This window comes from Anomalospiza imberbis, chromosome 6, assembly GCF_031753505.1.
Source record: "Anomalospiza imberbis isolate Cuckoo-Finch-1a 21T00152 chromosome 6, ASM3175350v1, whole genome shotgun sequence".
Lineage (NCBI taxonomy): Eukaryota > Metazoa > Chordata > Aves > Passeriformes > Viduidae > Anomalospiza > Anomalospiza imberbis.
The window spans coordinates 37,156,721-37,173,672 of record NC_089686.1 but is presented as its reverse complement, the minus strand read 5'-3'; the positions used below and the strand labels follow the sequence as shown (position 1 = coordinate 37,173,672).

General features: G+C 43.5%; 1 protein-coding gene across 5 annotated transcripts in view; it reads left to right on the top strand.

Annotated features, from left to right (window-relative positions):
* MAPKBP1 (mitogen-activated protein kinase binding protein 1) overlaps nucleotides 1-16,952 on the top strand; it is a 100,655-nt gene that overhangs the window by 46,451 nt on the left and 37,252 nt on the right. For 4 of the 5 annotated variants that reach the window (XM_068193461.1, XM_068193456.1, XM_068193459.1 and 1 more), the window contains exons 4-11: nucleotides 7,041-7,103; nucleotides 7,677-7,734; nucleotides 10,747-10,917; nucleotides 13,779-13,916; nucleotides 14,532-14,714; nucleotides 15,307-15,324; nucleotides 15,851-16,011; nucleotides 16,400-16,589. In XM_068193461.1, coding sequence (XP_068049562.1) covers nucleotides 7,041-7,103; nucleotides 7,677-7,734; nucleotides 10,747-10,917; nucleotides 13,779-13,916; nucleotides 14,532-14,714; nucleotides 15,307-15,324; nucleotides 15,851-16,011; nucleotides 16,400-16,589 — 982 coding nt within the window. The remainder of the gene's footprint in view (nucleotides 1-7,040; nucleotides 7,104-7,676; nucleotides 7,735-10,746; nucleotides 10,918-13,778; nucleotides 13,917-14,531; nucleotides 14,715-15,306; nucleotides 15,325-15,850; nucleotides 16,012-16,399; nucleotides 16,590-16,952) is intronic. The other variant, XM_068193458.1, reaches the window with a different exon arrangement.

Genomic DNA, 16,952 nt, shown 5'->3' with positions numbered 1-16,952 from the left:
TGAGTTTTTTAAAAGTATTTTTAAAGTATTTTGGGTGCTGTTTCAGATCTGTGCATCTGTTCTCTGCCATCTGCAGCTTGAGACACAGCTGGTTGTTTTAAAGATGTAGTCTGGCAGGTGGAAAGGGGCTGCTGAGAGCAGCCAGTGGAAGCTGTCGTCTGTGCGTGGCAGAACTTCATGTTGGCCCTCCCTGTGCATGGCAGGAACTGAGGAGAAGCTTTCTGGGCACTCAGCCCTGTCCCCTCATCTGCAGCAGGGCCTGTTCAGGTAGACAGGCACAAACAACATTGGCAGCAGAAGATCCTGAGGATGTCATCCCTGCCAGATGACAGGGAGAGAAAGCTGCCTGTTTTTCTGGATGTCATCAGATCACATAGATATTGGTGGAGATTTTGCAGGACTCTCAGCTTTGAAGCTCAGTTAGTGTAATGGACAAGGTGAATTCAGTGGGCTGAAATGGTGGTGAGAACAAAGGCTGCCCTTGTCTGTTTGGGGATTATCCCTATAAATCCTTGTCAGTTCAGCTCTGCTGCAATTTCCTCTACTGCTCTCTCTCCTCTCAGTGTGGGTGCACACAGTGTGTGTTTAAAGATGTCTCTGAAAGTCAAATTTCTGTAGGCTGAGAAAAGAGTCTGGACAAGTATCTTAAAATATGCCCTGTTCTTCCCTAGGACTGGGCTATTGGAGGCAAGAAATTGGACTTCAGTTTGTCACAGATCTTCTTGTGGTTTTTTGGAGCAGAGCCTATTCTGTGATGTGTTTGAGCTCCCACTCCTGCAGATTTGGGGTGCCATGTATCCTTTTAAATAGAGCAAGTATGTCCCTGGTTGGCAATCAGAAATTTCTACCCTATTAGTTTAGTGACAAATACATCACTGACTTTCTTTTTCACAGTGGGTTTCTTGTTCCATATTTGTGGCTTTTCATTAGCCTGTGTTGGTTTCTGAAGCATGAATTTAGCTGCACCTCTCAGGCTCCCACCTTTTTAGTTCTCTCTATCACAGATTGGTACAGGGAGCTCTGGAGGCTTTTCTGCTTAGGCAGTGACACCCAGCTCTTAACCTCTCAACAGATAGATCTTTCTTCTCAGCATGCATGTAATTAATACAGTTTGCATGAAAATACCTATTCAGTTACATAGTCAGTGTGCACATCCTCTCATCACTGTTAACCCACTCCCAGTACTGGCTATGAATTAAAGAAGCTTTTTGGCAGGAAGAATTGCCACATAGAAAATTAACACCAGCTTCTGTAGACACTGCTTTGCTCTGATGAAGCTTGCCATGGCAACCAATGCAGTGTAAAAAAGATTTTGGTCTTATCAAAGTATTTTTTTCCCACATGCATTTAGTGCATAGAAAGCTATTGCACTCTCATTTGAATAGCTTTGGGTGAGGGGAAGAGAGCAAGGTATGAGCCAGAAATTGAGAAATTGACCAATTTTGAAGGGATGGGACTGTTTGCTCTTTTCATTTTTTCTTGTAGTGGCATGAAAGGAGTATATTGTGGGGGAAAAAAAGAAAGCTAATGTTTGTTTTCATGTCTTAATGGAGTTTTCTTTCCTCTGTACAGCATCCTCTTCATAGCATAGGCTCCATGCATTTGGGAGAGGAGGACTTGACACATGAGCTTTGCCTTCAGTCATGTGTCCCGTGAAATAGGGCAATGCTGAGTTGGCTGGTAGATTGGAAAGGAATGCTACTGTAGCAATTTAATTTTCCCAACCCCCTTGTAAGGGGAACCTGTAGAGGAAGGAGAAGGGAAAACAGACTTCTGCAGAAATTTGATTTTTGTCAGCTTGCTGAGGAAGGAGATGGCTGGGGTAAGGCGGCTGATGATAGAGGGATGTTCTGGGAAACAGGAGCACAATGGGAAGAGTAAAATGTCCAGAAATGATGATTTGGTAAGTGCAAAAGTGAAACCAGTAGAAGAAAAGTCAGAAGTAAAGGTGAGGAGCTGTGTGGAGTGACCCATTGCCACTGACTTAGTGAGTCAGATACTTTGTGTAAATGTGATACTGACATCTGATTCCTCTCCACTCCTTATATGATATTTAGCCTAGGAAAATTGCTCAGTTTTGTATTTTGTGGGTATTTTTGCTTTTGCTGGAGCCAGTGGAAACTACTGTGACATTCCATGCCTACCCCCTCCTTTCCTTGTCCCTCTCCCCCTCCCTCCCTGTTTTTTATCTGCATATATGATGCACAGTTGGGAACATATAACCTTCATGGAGGTTTGGAAAGCTCTGCAAGAAACTTTTCTTGTTGGCTGATACAAATGGGCTCCCTGATGGACAATGCTCATGTTGTCGGTAAAAGCCTTTGACACTGCTGTGAGAGCTAATTCTGTCCTTCCCTTGTGTTACCTGGATGTCCCACAAGAAAAAGGCATGCTGGGAAAGATTGCCCAGCTAAGCTGCTTATAAAAGCTGCTTGCATCAGGAAGGTGTGCTTAAATGGTTGTGAGGTGGCACCACAGACCTAGAAATAATACCTTTCAGTATGTGTGCCATTGCCAACAGCCTCTGCAGGAACCAGCATGCAAACAAACAGGACACTTGATCTCAGCTGGCTGATGTATGGTTTGTACAGCAGTAATCCATACAGCAGCAAATAGTTTCTATAAATGTCTTGGAAATCAGAATATACTTGTGGATTTAAAAGGTGCTGTGATCATCAAGCCTTGTCTGCAGCTGCAGAGGAGGTAGGGTTTGTGCTGAAACAAGAGTGCTAACAATGTTGATGTTCTCAAAAGCTAGTGTGTGCCAGGCTCTGTAGGTCTCGTGAGGTGTTTCTGGAGCTAGCCTTAGTTTGCATGTTGGCACTAGCATCCAAAAATATCTTTTCAGACAAAGGTGTCTTGAGCACTTGAATTTGTTTTGAAAGCTTCAGTTTGGGAAAGGGGTGGAGTGTGTGGAACAGGTGATGTGACCATTGTGGAACTTTGGGTTTGAAGTACTTTGCTTTGTCTACATACACAGTTGGAAGCTGTGAATAAAAAGATCAGTGCTCTCTTACTTGCTCTCTCATCCTTTCCTACCCCTCTGGCTGTAAAATACTGAATGCAGCCTTATAAAGAAGCAGACAAAGGTGGAGGATGGTTATATGGGTGTATGCTCTTTGATGCAACTAATTTTCCATGGTAGTTATATTTATTATTTTAACTACTATAAGATTAAAGCAAGCATAAATAGAAAGGAGTAGGTATTTTGACTCTCGAGGGCTTGATAACCTTACTGGATAGGAGGCAATTTGGAGTAGGTGGGTCAGTAACTTGATCATTCAGAGTCTCCATTCAGTTTATTTTGTTAGACTGATTTCCTTTGCTAAAATGGAGGGTGCCCAGAGTATTAATGGGCTCTGAACTACCTTATTTAGGAAGCTGTTGCAGGTTCTGCTGGACTGAGCTGAGCTGTGAGTGTCTGAGCAGGCAGTGGAGGCCACCCTGTATCATTGAGCAGCGTAGGTTGTAAAAGAACCTCAGACCATGGACCATTAACCTAACACTGCCAAGCCACCACTAAACCATGCCCCTTGTGCCACATCTCCACATATTTTAAATGCCTGTGGGGATGGCAATTCAACCACATCTTTGGGCAGCCTATTCCAGTGCCTGACAAGCTTTTCTGTGAAAAAAAAATTTCCTGATATCCAATCTAAACCTTTCTGATGCAACTTGAGGCTGTTTTCTAACACTCAGAAGAGATTAAAGAACTAAAAATAGTTTTTGCCTGTTGTGGAAATATGCTCTTTAGGATGGAAGGGACTAGAAACCTTCCCAAGCATTTTGAGAGGGAGCTAATTTACAAACTTGGATGCTCCTGACTCCCAGAAAAGGATCTGTGCCCCACTGTGTGATTGATGGTTTGTGGTTTGCCATCTTGCTTAATAGGGTGTCCTTGGAGTTGGCTGAAGTCTTCACTGCCCTTGTGTGTGGCAGAGAGGGGAGGAATGGTGGAAAATCAGCATGGGACAGCATTGCAGTATGGTAGCTTTTGTTGGGTAGCAGTTAATTTAAGAAAAAAAGTTCAGAAGACTAATTAATCCTGGCTAATTGGCTTGGCAAGAAGGTCATAACTAATTACTAAGTTATGTTAATTATTAACTGACAAATCAAAATATCTTCTTTTGCTGAGCTTATGAGTTAAAATTACTATTTCATGATGTGAATCAGTGCTTGCTCCCCTGTAAGGAGATACTGTGATTTATCCCTCTGCTCCTCCAGGTAGTGTTTATTAACATGGGTCAAACTCATGAATCAAGTGCAGAGTTGTCTTAAGACAAAGTTAAAACATCGGCATTTGTGATAGCTGCTCTGGCACTGGGAGCTGTGTGGCTCTTGAAATGGTCTGATTTGCCTTGGTGTGTGAGCTGGGTGGTGGCCCTTACCTCCCCTGTAGGCTCTGGATTTGGCCAAGGTCTGGAGAGGGGGCAGGAAGCCTGCTGGCACACAGGCTGTTCTGGGGTGCCACTGTGCTAAAATTCATGAATGTAAGTGGCCAAAAGTTCAGCCCTGTAAGTTAATAATGGCAAAGCCCTGGACCTTTGTGGCTCACTACACTATTCTAGGAAGTGGTTTGTTTGCTTGCCTGGTTTGAAGACTGTGGTTTATATTTTGTATCTTTCTTCTGTTTTTTAAACTGTGTTCATTTTTCTGAACTTCTGTTTCTCTGTCGAGTTCCTCACAATAAAACAGAAACTTGACTTTAAGAGCTGCATAAGAAAGTCTTCGTGAAGATTTCATGTCTTCCCTTTATTCTTTCTGGTTTTTTTTTTTTTTTTTTGAAGCTTATTTTAAGCAAAATTCATCCTTACTTTAACTCTGCAGGATTTTTGGTCTATTAACCCTATCCAACCATAATGGGGTTTTTGCTTTGCTTTCGTGATTAGGTGGAAGCTTGGGATTAGATAGATTTTCACATCTGCTAACTTCCTATTTCATATCTTGTGATTTGCAAGGCGTGATTTGCAAGCCTTAACCTTCCCTGACTTGTTAATGGAACACAAACCACCTGCTTCTTTGCACTAATCCCTCAGAAATATGTAGCATGGCTTTGACTTGAAACTCTCCAGTTTGGTTCCCCAGAGTAAAAAGTGCAAAAGGATCAATTCTGGTTTGAACAAACTGCTTCTCTACACTTTCTCTGCTCTTCCACAAGGTTACATCTCCAATTATGGCTATCTGCCTTTTAAGAATGGCAAGAAAGTCAAGAAAGTTTGGTGCCTTTATTACCTTGGCCTTCAGGGTAAGGTATAAGTGGATAGGGGTGTATGAAATGGCATGGCTGGAGAGTAGTCTAAAGGAGGGGAGGGCATATCCTATGCATCCTTGGTGCTTTGGATGCTGGCTTTGAGCTAGCAATGCTAATGGAGTGTGGAAGGTTCAGCCAAGGACTCTCAGCTTAAGATATTGGTGTGTCACTCCTCTTTTCTGCCCTCTTTTCAAAATTGACGCTCCTCATGGCAGTGTAGCCTGGTCAGACCAAAGCTGCCAGGGCTAGGTGAGGAGATGCCAGAGACATTGCAGGGCCGCCTACCCTGAGCTGTGCCTGTGGCACTCCTGGTCCTGCCTGCTGTTGGGGATGTGGAGCGGGGCCTGGAAGGATGTGGCTCTTGCTCTAGGCAGCGTGGTGCCAAGGAGTGCTTTGTCCTCTGTGTGAGTGTGTGCTGCCTGTCTTGAAATGTTGGTGAGATTCTGCAGTGGATTTCTGTGGTGCCTCAGCTTTTTGCCTTTCTGATTGGCTCTTTCAGGCCAACTCCTCTACTCCCTTACTCCAGGCCAACTCGTCTACTTCTCCTGTGTGTCCTGCATGTTTCTCCCAGTGATTGATGTCTGTAGCCTGGCTTATGTTGCAAGCAAGCCCCAGCACGTTGGTGATGTGAGTGAAATCCTCAGTGCAGCAAAGGCTGCTGGCAGTGGAGCGGGAACATCCATCCTGCAGCGCTCCCCCAACACTGCAGTGAAGGAGGAGCTGGGACTCTCCAAACTCCAGCAGTGTGTTCTTCTAGAGGGACAGGCAAAACCCACAGTTTCTGTTTTAGAGGTGAAGCGAAAAATGCGGCACGAGGTCATCAGAGCAATTGTTACTCCATCTTTTTATTCCCATGACAGCATTTTCTGTTACTGGTTGTTACTGTGCTCTGCTGCAAGACAAGAGCTGTTACATAAAGATTTAAAAATGGTGTATAGAGTGTTTGTGGAGAGTGGGGAAGGCTGCAGTACCTGTGACTGCTGTAGGTCTAGTTGTGGTGGGCTGAGACACTGAGGCAATGTGCTATGGGCAAGAATAGTGGGAGATGGGGTCTCTTCTCCTTCCTTCCCCCCCAGTCAGCAATAGAGGTGTTTTGCTCACAGTGGAGCTGATTATATTGCTTACCAGGAGCTTGCTTTAGCAGCTCATCTTACTGAGAGATATCTGCAAGGCCCCTGAGCAAGCTGTTTATGCACATAGACTTCTCAGGGCAATAGCTTTTTGGCATTGTATGTCTCACTTCTCAACCCACCAGTCACTTCTTGTGCTATACTCAGTGGATTCTGTCCTGTCTATTGTTAAGGTCAGGCACAGAAATTTAGTGCCTTTCATTCCCCTTCATCCCTGCTGAAATGTTTTCCAAAAGATCCCCTCTTTCCTACTTCCCTACCTTCTTACTCTTGTACCAGACACGGTGCTTTGGTCCCAGCACACAGGGTCAATTTTATGGCAGGAGACATAATCCATTAGGGCTTTGCATAAGCTTTCATAGTCAGCCTTTTGTCCAGCTTGAACAATCAGACTCAGGGCTCCTGGAGGGTGGAAAGGTAATTATTTATGGTACTAGCAAATGGTATTCCTCAACATGGGAGAGACATGATTTCCCTCTGGACTGTTCTTTTGCTTTCTGTTTTTTAGTTAACCTCAGCTCAGTCTGAGATTAGGGGATAAAACAGCTTTTTGGGTCTACTTTTGCTGCTTTTTTTGCTTTTCCAGCAAGGATAGCTCTTTGGTTATCTTTATGCATGTGGTGATGTAATCTCTTTGTTTTTGTGTTTCCTCCATCTAGGTGTGTTGTTGTGCTGTTCAACCCTAGAAAAAATAAGCAACACCATATTCTAAACAGCTCCAGGTGGGTAAAGCTTTAAGCTGGACTTGCTTTCTGTGAGGTGAATTCAAGACTTTTATAGCTTGACTGAAGTGCAGGAGCTGCTGTTGCTTCAGGCTAAATCCCCTCTGTTAGAGTTGCCTTGGGGACAGGCTGCCTGCTGCTTTGACTCCAGCTCCTTCTCACCTGAGGTGCTATTGCTGGCAAAGTATCACCTCATAAACATTGTGATCCCAAGAGGAACTGGTAATGGTCATGACATGGAGGAGATCTTACTACAGCTCCATGGTATCTGACATTTTTTTTTTCTCTGCCTAAAATGATGACCTTATTATTGAAGCCAGCAGTGTGACGTGGTCCTGCACCTGGAATAAAGGTGCTGCAATGAGCCTTAAGTTTTGGAGCTTTTCTGTTGCTGTAAGCTGCTGTTTGAGACTTGGGCAGGGAATCCCCATGGCAAAGCAAAACCATTATGTCAGGCTTTTATGGGTGACTTCAGCATTTTTTCATTTCATCCCAGCCTACTCCCCAGTCATGATGTATTGAAATGAAGTCACATGTTGGAAATGTTTCTCAGTGTTACTTTCTCTGTTTTAGGAAAACAATTACAGCACTCGCCTTCTCTCCAGATGGAAAATATTTGGTTACAGGAGAGGTAAGTGTGAGAGGAGAGAGGGCACACCTTGTCCATCGCATTTTGAAGGAGGGCAGAGGGGCTTAGAAGACGCAGGCTGTTTTCACACAGAGAAGTGAGTTCCACTGTTGCCTCACTGTTCGGTGGACCTGCTGGCTTATGGGTGGCACTGGGTGCTCCTGCTGGGAGTTTTTCAACACATCAGCTTGGGGGATGGTTCTTTTGGGGTGGCATCTGTGGGCTGAAGGTAGAGTGAAAATAAGCAAAAGGACACTCAACATCCTTCTACTCTAGCATCAATGAAGAGTACTTGGATGGTCCAGAATATTGGCCTGAGCTTAGCACTGTCCTTTCAGGATTTCAGGAAGTAACTCAAGCCAGACAGTGTTGCAGGAAAAATGAAAAGTGCCCGTGGAGTGGAGTTTTAGGAATAGTCACAGAAGATGCTGTGCCTGTGGTTTGGTGTTGTTTGTTTGGCTGGAGGCAAAAATTGCTTCCTCTTTCTCAACATGCCCAAGGGGGAGAGTAAGGATGAGTACACTGTGTGTCTGTTCTGCATTAGAATTTCAAGACACGGGCTGTGTCATGAGGCTGGAATTGCTGAATGTTAAAAATCCACAGAAATGCTGACCTTCATATGGTTGGGCTGAGTTTGCTCTTGAGTGTGGTTAATGGCAGTTTACCACTAGTCCCTGTGCTTCTGTAAGAGATGGGGAGGGAGCACGTGTGAGACAGGTCCCCCTCCTGAGCCTCAGCCACAGGGAGGAGAACTGTGTTACTATCCTGTGTTGGAGCTGTCAAGGTGGAGACTGCTCTCTCCAGAGGTCCCCAGTGTGGTCACTATGATGGTAGCTGTCATGTCACCCAGGTGGCTCCAAACCTGGGCCTGAATCCTGTATGGATCAGACTGAGGGTAGAAACAAGAGTGGGTTTTTTTGGATGGAGGCTGCCATGACACCTAAAAAGTTAGCATAAACTTTCCATCATTAGATGTTGTGATTAGGTTTTTTTTGATGAAAACACAAGATTTTATAGCTCATAGTATTCAGTTCTGATGATTCTGGTACCTTCTTTTATTTTCTTTTTTTTTAATTTCTGGTGCTTGATGCTTTTCGTGAGGGGTAAGAAAAATGGTAAAAAAAGAAGTGGGAACTTTTCTTACTAACAAACTTTTCTGTTTGAAAATTTATTGGAGTAAATGGCAAATTAAAATGATTTAAAAAAAAGCTGTTCCAGTTACACTTGAAATTTGTAGGGGTTTTGTTGTTATTCTTGTTGTTGGGGGGGGGGTGTTGGGTTTTTGTGCTGAGTTTTTTTGGTTGTTTTTTCCCGCCTTGTTGCAAAACATGTCTCCTCTTGCCCTATTGTAAAATCATTTATTTTTTCAGTATCCTCCCACGTGTCTGACATTTGAATTATTGCTTAGTGTAGCAGTGTCCCCTGCTGGTGTCAGCAGTCTTGTCTTAGTTCATCCCCTGTCCCACAGGGAAATGTTTTCTGAGTTCACTTTGTCAAGCTCCCTTGTAGCTGCATTATGCTAATTCTGCCTAAAACCACTTTAGTTTACTGTATGGCTGGCTTTTCAGGGAGGAGAGCATAAAGGTTAGTCCTTGGCTGCCATATATATTAAATGTCTTTTACATATTAAAAATTCATAAGAAAACTCTTTTTTTTCTCTTTTAATTATTACCTTTTTATTATTTTATTTAATTATTATTTAATTATACCTCTGCATGGAGGTATAGAGTCCTTATGCATGGGGCTCACACAGAGCTGCCTTTTGGTGAGCATTTCTTAAAAGATGAAATGCAAATCCAGTTTGTTAAGGTCCTGGAGTGTATGCTAAGTTACTGGGAAACACATATATATATGTATGTGTTTATGTATAGCAGTTGTTTTGAAGAGCAGCTGATTCAGCTCATTGTAATATCTTGCCAGCCACCTTGAGACCTGAGGTGTGCATTGCAGGAGGGAGAACTGTACCAACTGCAGTTAAATCTGACCATGGCATTTTTCCAGGCCACAAGCAGTTGCTTAGCAGAGCTTTTGAACAAGGTAATTAAAAATGCACAAATTTAAGCTTTTAAAGCTTCGACTTTTACTTGTGATGAGACTCTCCCACACAATTAAATGACTAACTTAAAACCAATCAAAAAGGTGCCATTCTGCCATGTTGCCATGGATATGTTATCTTACAAGCTACTGTTTTGACAGACTTCAATGCGGAATCATGAACAGTTACTTGAGTAAGATTTGCCCATCAAGCACATTTTTTGGCCAGCATTTCAGGTCATCTTGTGTGCCTTGTTTTAATTTGGTTTAATAACAAACAATTAAACAAAAGAATAGATTTGTCTGGCAGAAAGTGCTGAATTGGCATTTCTGTTTCTCTGGAGGGCAAACATTAAACCAGAGGCTCTGTTCCCACCATGTCTTTTACTCTGACATTACCCTGCCTGCACTCTTTCATGCAGAATGCATCTGTGTGTTACCTTGTGACAGAAATAATGCTGCTAGTCTCTCAGAGGCTTCTCTCAGATGGTGTGTGAGAGTTCCCACAAGCAGCCATGTCATGTTTTTGTATGGCATGACCTGGTTTGATATGTCAAATGTCTATGTTGTGTTAGGAGCAGAAGATGTGAGATCTTTTCATTCACTGGGTCTAGGGATAACAATCTATTATAATCCTTTTCACAAGGAGGCTGTAAGTTCCCATTACAAACACCAGGGGTGTGCATCAAAAGTATTGTTCTAGTCCCTGCCTAGAACAGGGACTAGCATTTTGTGAGTAGCATAAGAAGAGGTTTAAAGCAGGGGAGGTGGTATTAATTTGCACAGCTGTTGAAATGCATATGCTCCTTAGGTTGTTGGGCTCAACCTGGGCTTTAAAGAATCAAAGGAACCTCTAAACCTCTTGTGAATGCACAATCTAGACATTTTTTTCTAAGCTCCTGCACATTTACATGCTCGAATGTGTCAGAACTGATTTTGGGGTTACACCTCTTGTTCTGTGTCTGTTCTTGTCCCTTCCAGAGCGGGCACATGCCAGCAGTTCGGGTGTGGGACGTGGCTGAGCGAACCCAGGTGGCGGAGCTCCAGGAGCACAAGTATGGTGTGGCCTGTGTGGCCTTCTCCCCCAGCTCCAAGTACATTGTGTCAGTGGGGTACCAGCATGACATGATTGTCAATGTGTGGTCATGGAAGGTAAGTTTTCTAGGAGGTTGGGTGGACCACAGGGTGTTGCTAAATCAGAAAGAGCTTCCAGTCTGACCGTAAACTACTTCAGTTCCATCTTGCTTTCTGTTTTTTTAAATTCTGTAGTTATTGTTTGTTTTTTGACATTCATAAACACAGACAAATTTGGACAAGAGAGAAAGCTATGGTCCCTTAGGGAAGGTCTAAGTAATTTCCACGAAGGGATGTTTTTTATGCTTGGAAATGTGTTACATTTTTCTGTCCAGCCAGAAAAGCGTGGACTTTGAAACGTTGCCAAATCATTGTGTTTTTTAGAGGCTTATTAAAAAACTAATTTATGAGGTTAAGGAAGGAAACTCTCATCAGCCAGAGATTTCTTTTGTAGTGTATTGGATGTTCTTGGCTTGTTTTTAATGTTAGAGTTTCTGATACTCTGATCCCATCCTTGATGGGTGAGGAGGGGAATATAGGGAATTCATAATGGGTGAAAGCTGATGAAAGTCGCTCTGCCTGTCACTGGATTGAGGAAACTCTTGGTAGAAACAAAGCCTGTGTCTTATGCTCTAGTATACATTTAAGCATTTGTTTTTTTAGATAAGAAAATAAACACTTATTTTTAGTAGGATAGGAGTCTTTTGTATTAGTAGATGCTCCTGCTACCTCTTCAAGTACTGTTGCCTTCTCTAAAAGAGACATGATTTAAGAAAAAAAATCAATGCATCTATTAAATCTCACAGGATCATAGAATCATAGAATGGTTTGGGTTGGAAGGGACCCTAAAAATTACCTAGTTCCAATTCCCCTGCCCATGGGCAGGGATACCTCCCACTAGACCAGATGGAAACCCCAACACAGCTCTATCCAATCTGGCTTTGAACATTTCTGAGGATAGGGCATCCACAACTTCTCTGGGCAGGCAGCTCCAGTGCCTCAGCACCTTCACAGTAAAGAATTTCTTCCCAACAGCTAATCTAAATCTACCTACTTTCAGTTTAAAACCATTACCCATTGTCCTATCACTACACTTCCTGATGAAAAGTCCCTCCCCATGTTTCCTGTAGGCCTCCTTTAGGTACTCAGAACCTCCTCTTCTCTTGCAACTTCTAAGTCCATACTCATTTAGTGTGTTGCTCTCTTCATCACTTTTGCTGTAATTTAATTTTCATCACACGCACTGTAATTTAAGATCTCACTGTTGTCTTCTGTGTGAGCTGAAGTTTGACGTTGCTATTTTTTCATATAGCTAAATACTGTATGTAGTAAAGGAACCTGAGTGTGTATGTCTGTGTTGAAAATTGAGTGCTCAGCCTTTGGATTATTTCTAGTTATACAAATGAAAGTAGTGACTTGGACAGGGTCACAGTGCATGGCATGTGTGAAACAGTACAAGTAGTTTTGCTTTCCCCTGCTTATCTGGGTTTTTATGTTCACTGTATAATTGTGGACATAAGAACTTCTGAGGTAAGGACTGTCTGACTCTTCCCTGCTGAAGAACACACACTTCAAGCTTATGCTTCAGACTATGATGGGAGCTCTTGCTGGCCTTTACTTTGCAGGCCAGACACCAAAACTAGAGATACTTTACCTGACCAAAGTCAATAATGACTGAGAATACAGATCTCCTGAAGCGTTTTCCTTTACTTTTAACCAGAACCCTTCTATCCTCTGTGCTGCTGCTTTGATTTCCCCATTCCTCCTGACTGATAGACCTAGTCATTTCACTGTGATGGAAAAGAAAATCCATGTTGTCTGTAGGATTCCCTTGCTTCCCTAAATAAAGACCACAGCAATGATCCAGATGTTGAGGTCTGCAAGGGTCCTAAGCTTTTCTCTATGCACTGTCTTGAAAGAAGTTATAATTGCTGCCTTTCCTTCATTCTGGGTTGGGGGATCCTCCATGGTGATGGTGCAGCATGCTAGACTCCCCTTGTGCCGGTTTCTTCAATTCTGCCAGCACACAGTCCAGTGGGGCCCTTGGAGTGACGTGGTTTGTGCACTGAGAGCATTGTGCCTGGAAGACTGGGAGCAGCTGAATCCCTGAAAGAAAGGGTGAAGGAAACACAGCAAGAATGAAAAGGGGTGCACTGTTGTCAGCCGCGTGCTGCATGCTTGCAAACCCACAACAGACAAAGCAGAAAACTTTTTTATTCTCACTTCTAACTGGGGAAAGGCAGGGAGAGGAAAACTGAGCAATGGTGCTGCTGTCTGACCACTCTGCTTGAGCAGTGTCCATCCTGTTTTCTGTCCCTGAGTCTTCTTCCTCCTTTCCCAAACTTTGACATTTTGAGGTGCACATTTGAGGTATAACAGATTTTGCTTTTTCTCTTCCAGTACAGGGATGGTCTTTGTGTATTTTGAGTCTTTTGATAAAGTATAGTGTTTCAAGAGAAAGAAGAACTTATGGAAGAACCAGTACAGTTTTCTCTGTGAAAAATACCCGTTCCTAATCTTGAGTGCAATGCCCTCATTGCTGCCTGGGGGCTGGGGGAGTTCTTCCTTGTGCTGGCCTACATCTGCATTTGCTGTTTAGGAAGGGAAATGGGTTTGCTCTGAGCTCCTGGTGATTGTGAAACCCACATGTTTGTCATGGCTCAGATACCAAGTTCCTGCAGGCACTAGTGCCTGCTGATTTGTTCTTGATCATAGTTAATGTGGAAGAGGAATTGAATATAAATGTGAACTATACTGTCTGCCAAATCAATGTTCCCAGCTAATGCTGGGGAGGTTGTATTCGGAAGTGAATGGGGAATAGTTTGGGTTTCATCTTTTCCCTGTTGCACTGCTTGTACTGGATATGTGCCTGTAATTGAAATTAGTTTCCTTTGCTTCTGAGCAAAGAAATTAAGCAATCTAAACAATTGTGTTTCCAGAAAAACATTGTAGTGGCAGCCAACAAAGTCTCAAGTAAAGTGACAGCAGTGTCATTCTCAGAGGACTGCAGTTACTTTGTCACTGCTGGAAATCGACATATCAAGTTCTGGTACCTGGATGACAGCAAAACCTCCAAGGTGAGAGAAAGTGCATCAAGGCCAAGCTGTAAACAGACATTTCTGTCTTAGATCAGGGGGGATTTTGCCCCAGTGAGCTGTGGGAAGTGGAAAATTTTTTGTTTTTCTGGGATGCAAGGATAGCCTTCCACCCCTGGCTGTCAAGTCTCATGGGCTGATAGCACCAAAAGCTTGTCTTATCTTGCACTGATGTTGGGATGTCACTCCTGGAGTTGCATAGCAGCATTCTTTGTTCTTCAGTAGTCACATATACTGAAGAACAAATAAGCTAGAAAAGAGCTGCAGTAATTTAACTCCTTGGAACACAGAGGTGGAGAGAGCTCTTTGACATTGGTACGAGCATCTCAAAAGGTTGTGAGTGTAATTTTGAAGCATCAGCCAAAGTGTTTAAACTTTTAACTGTTGTGTTATTGTTGGGGAGGCAGAATTCACCTATGGTGATTTTTCTGTGTGCTCATGAACAGTTGTAAACATGAACAGCAAGTAAAACTTCTTGTAGGCTGTTTACAGTTCTTTCTTTGAATTACTTCAGCACTTGGGGGTTGATGTTCTAAAATATCACTGTCTGCCTGAAGTGCCTTGCTGTGTTTGTAGCAAACTGTTTTCTGTTGGTAGGTCAATGCCACAGTCCCCTTGCTGGGTCGCTCAGGATTGCTTGGAGAACTCAGGAACAACTTCTTTGCGGACGTGGCTTGTGGAAGGGGCAAAAAAGCTGACAGCACTTTCTGTATCACATCCTCAGGCCTGCTCTGTGAATTCAATGAAAAAAGGCTGCTAGACAAGTGGGTGGAGCTGAGGGTGAGTTTTACATCCTCCTATTCTGCACAAGTAGAACAGGAACAACAAATCATAAGGACACTCAGAGGTACAGGCTGACCACAAGCAATGAAAATAATTGTGCCTCTGCAAGCTTGTGATTTACTCTAGAAGGCTGGGCAAAAATAGTGTTATTTCTTGGCAAAGGGATTTTACTGATCATTGAAGCTCTTTCATTCTCACACCTCAGCATTACAGTGACTACTGTACTGGCAAAGCAATGCCCTTATGGCAACTCCTGTATGGTCCCTCCTGGCTTGGCTGGGGCAAGTAGGAGTTTTAGAAGGATTCTGTTTTCTATCCACTCTGCAGGGTCTTACTTGGCTTGTGCATCTCAAATGCAGGTTCCCAAGGTGCTAGTTGATTTGGCTATTCTAAACCACCAGGCTGGCCCATAGTTAAGAATTTGATCACAATTGTTTTCCTTTCAATTTAATGTAACATGCCCACCTGCAAGGATCCAATCTATTAAAATCAAGGGGAAAAGTCTGTCCATGCTTTCACTCAAGTGAAATGCCTCTTCTTTTCTTTCCTTTCCTTTCCTCTCTAAAATCTGCCTTTCACTCTCGCTCAGAATACAGACAGCTTCACAGTAAGTTGAAAAAACTTTTTGCATTGAACTCATCCCCTTTTCACCACACTCCATTTTGTGCCATTTTCAGCCATTTGTACAGATCCTAAAGGGAGGGGAAGAAAATCCATTTTGTTCTGTTTCTTATCCCTCCTGACAGGTAATGTGTTGATGTGCTAGTACAGGGTGAAGTGCTGCTTGCCTACCAGTGTTGTTGAATGTCACAGAAATAAAAGCAATGTTCAGAGCAGGACTCAGCTGGAGCAGATGTGTAGCTCTGCTGGCTTCCCATCATAGTGGGTGGCAGAGAAACTGGGCTTTTTTCTAACTGCTTGGGATCTGCAGTGGACCTTGGCTGGGAAGTTCTTCAGAAAGGAAAAATGGATTTTTAGGCTTTTCCTTATTCCCAGGGCTCAACTTCACTACAGCTCTTCTGACCATGACTCCTTTGTCTGTCAATTTGCTGTTCTCCCTGACATGTGTCTGGTGACCTTTGATGTGAGAGCACATTTCTCATTTGCTGTCTCATCTGCTGTGTCCTCCTCAGACCACTGTGGCAAACTGCATCTCTGTGAATCATGACTACATCTTCTGTGGCTGTGCTGATGGCACCGTGCGGATTTTTAACCCTCTGAACCTTCACTTTGTCACTACTCTGCCGAAGCCACATTTCCTGGGAACAGACATCGCAAGTGTGACTGAGGCCAGGTACTGTGGAGAAGGGTGGAAGGTAGCAAGGGAGGCTTGTGGGGGTTAGAACTGTTCTCCAGACCTTTGCCATCTGGAGCATGCTCTTTTTGTGGATTAAAATTGCCAGCCTGTTGCAGATCTCTCTGAGCTGTTGCAGGCTTCCCCTGTATGACTGGACTACAGTTGGATGGCAAGGAGAAAGACTTCTTCCATGGGACTTTGAGGCTTCTTTTGGGACTTTGATTGTTCAAGAGACAGGTCTTCCTGGCCAGCAACTCTCTCTACCTACAGATACCATTGTTCATCTCAACAGCACCCCATGGAGAATCTGAGCTCTCCTGTTTGAGCATTGCCCCAACTCCTAGAGAGCACAAGTTAACCAGGCTGTTGTTCTCTCTTTGTGCAGCCGTCTTTTCTCTGGTGTGGCTGATGCGAAGTATCCAGACACGATTGCTTTGACCTTTGACCCCACCAACCAGTGGCTTTCCTGTGTATACAATGACCACAGCCTGTATGTGTGGGATGTCAAAGATCCGAAGAAAGTGGGCAAGGTGTACTCTGCTTTGTATCACTCTTCCTGTGTGTGGAACATTGAGGTATGTTCTCTGCAGACACAGGTGTTGGATTGTGAGTTGCAGCTGAGAAAATCATCAGACAAGTTGCCAAATTTGAATGCAAAAGCTGACTGTAGAGGAAATTGACTCAGATTTCACCTGTGGTTAGTGTGTTTGCTGCTGGGCCGGGGAACAGTTCTTTGGCTGCACTGCAATGGCTGACCAAATGTGTCATGCTAGTGGGAAAAAAAAAATCTCACCATTAAAAGGTGAGAGGTGGGAGAAGGAGCAGAATTGAACAAACCTAAATACAGAGCATCCTCTTAGACAATGCACAAGAGCTTATTGCTGACCTCAAAAAAACTGTTTGAGATCTGTGGTGAGCAATTGCTTCAAAGTCAAAAC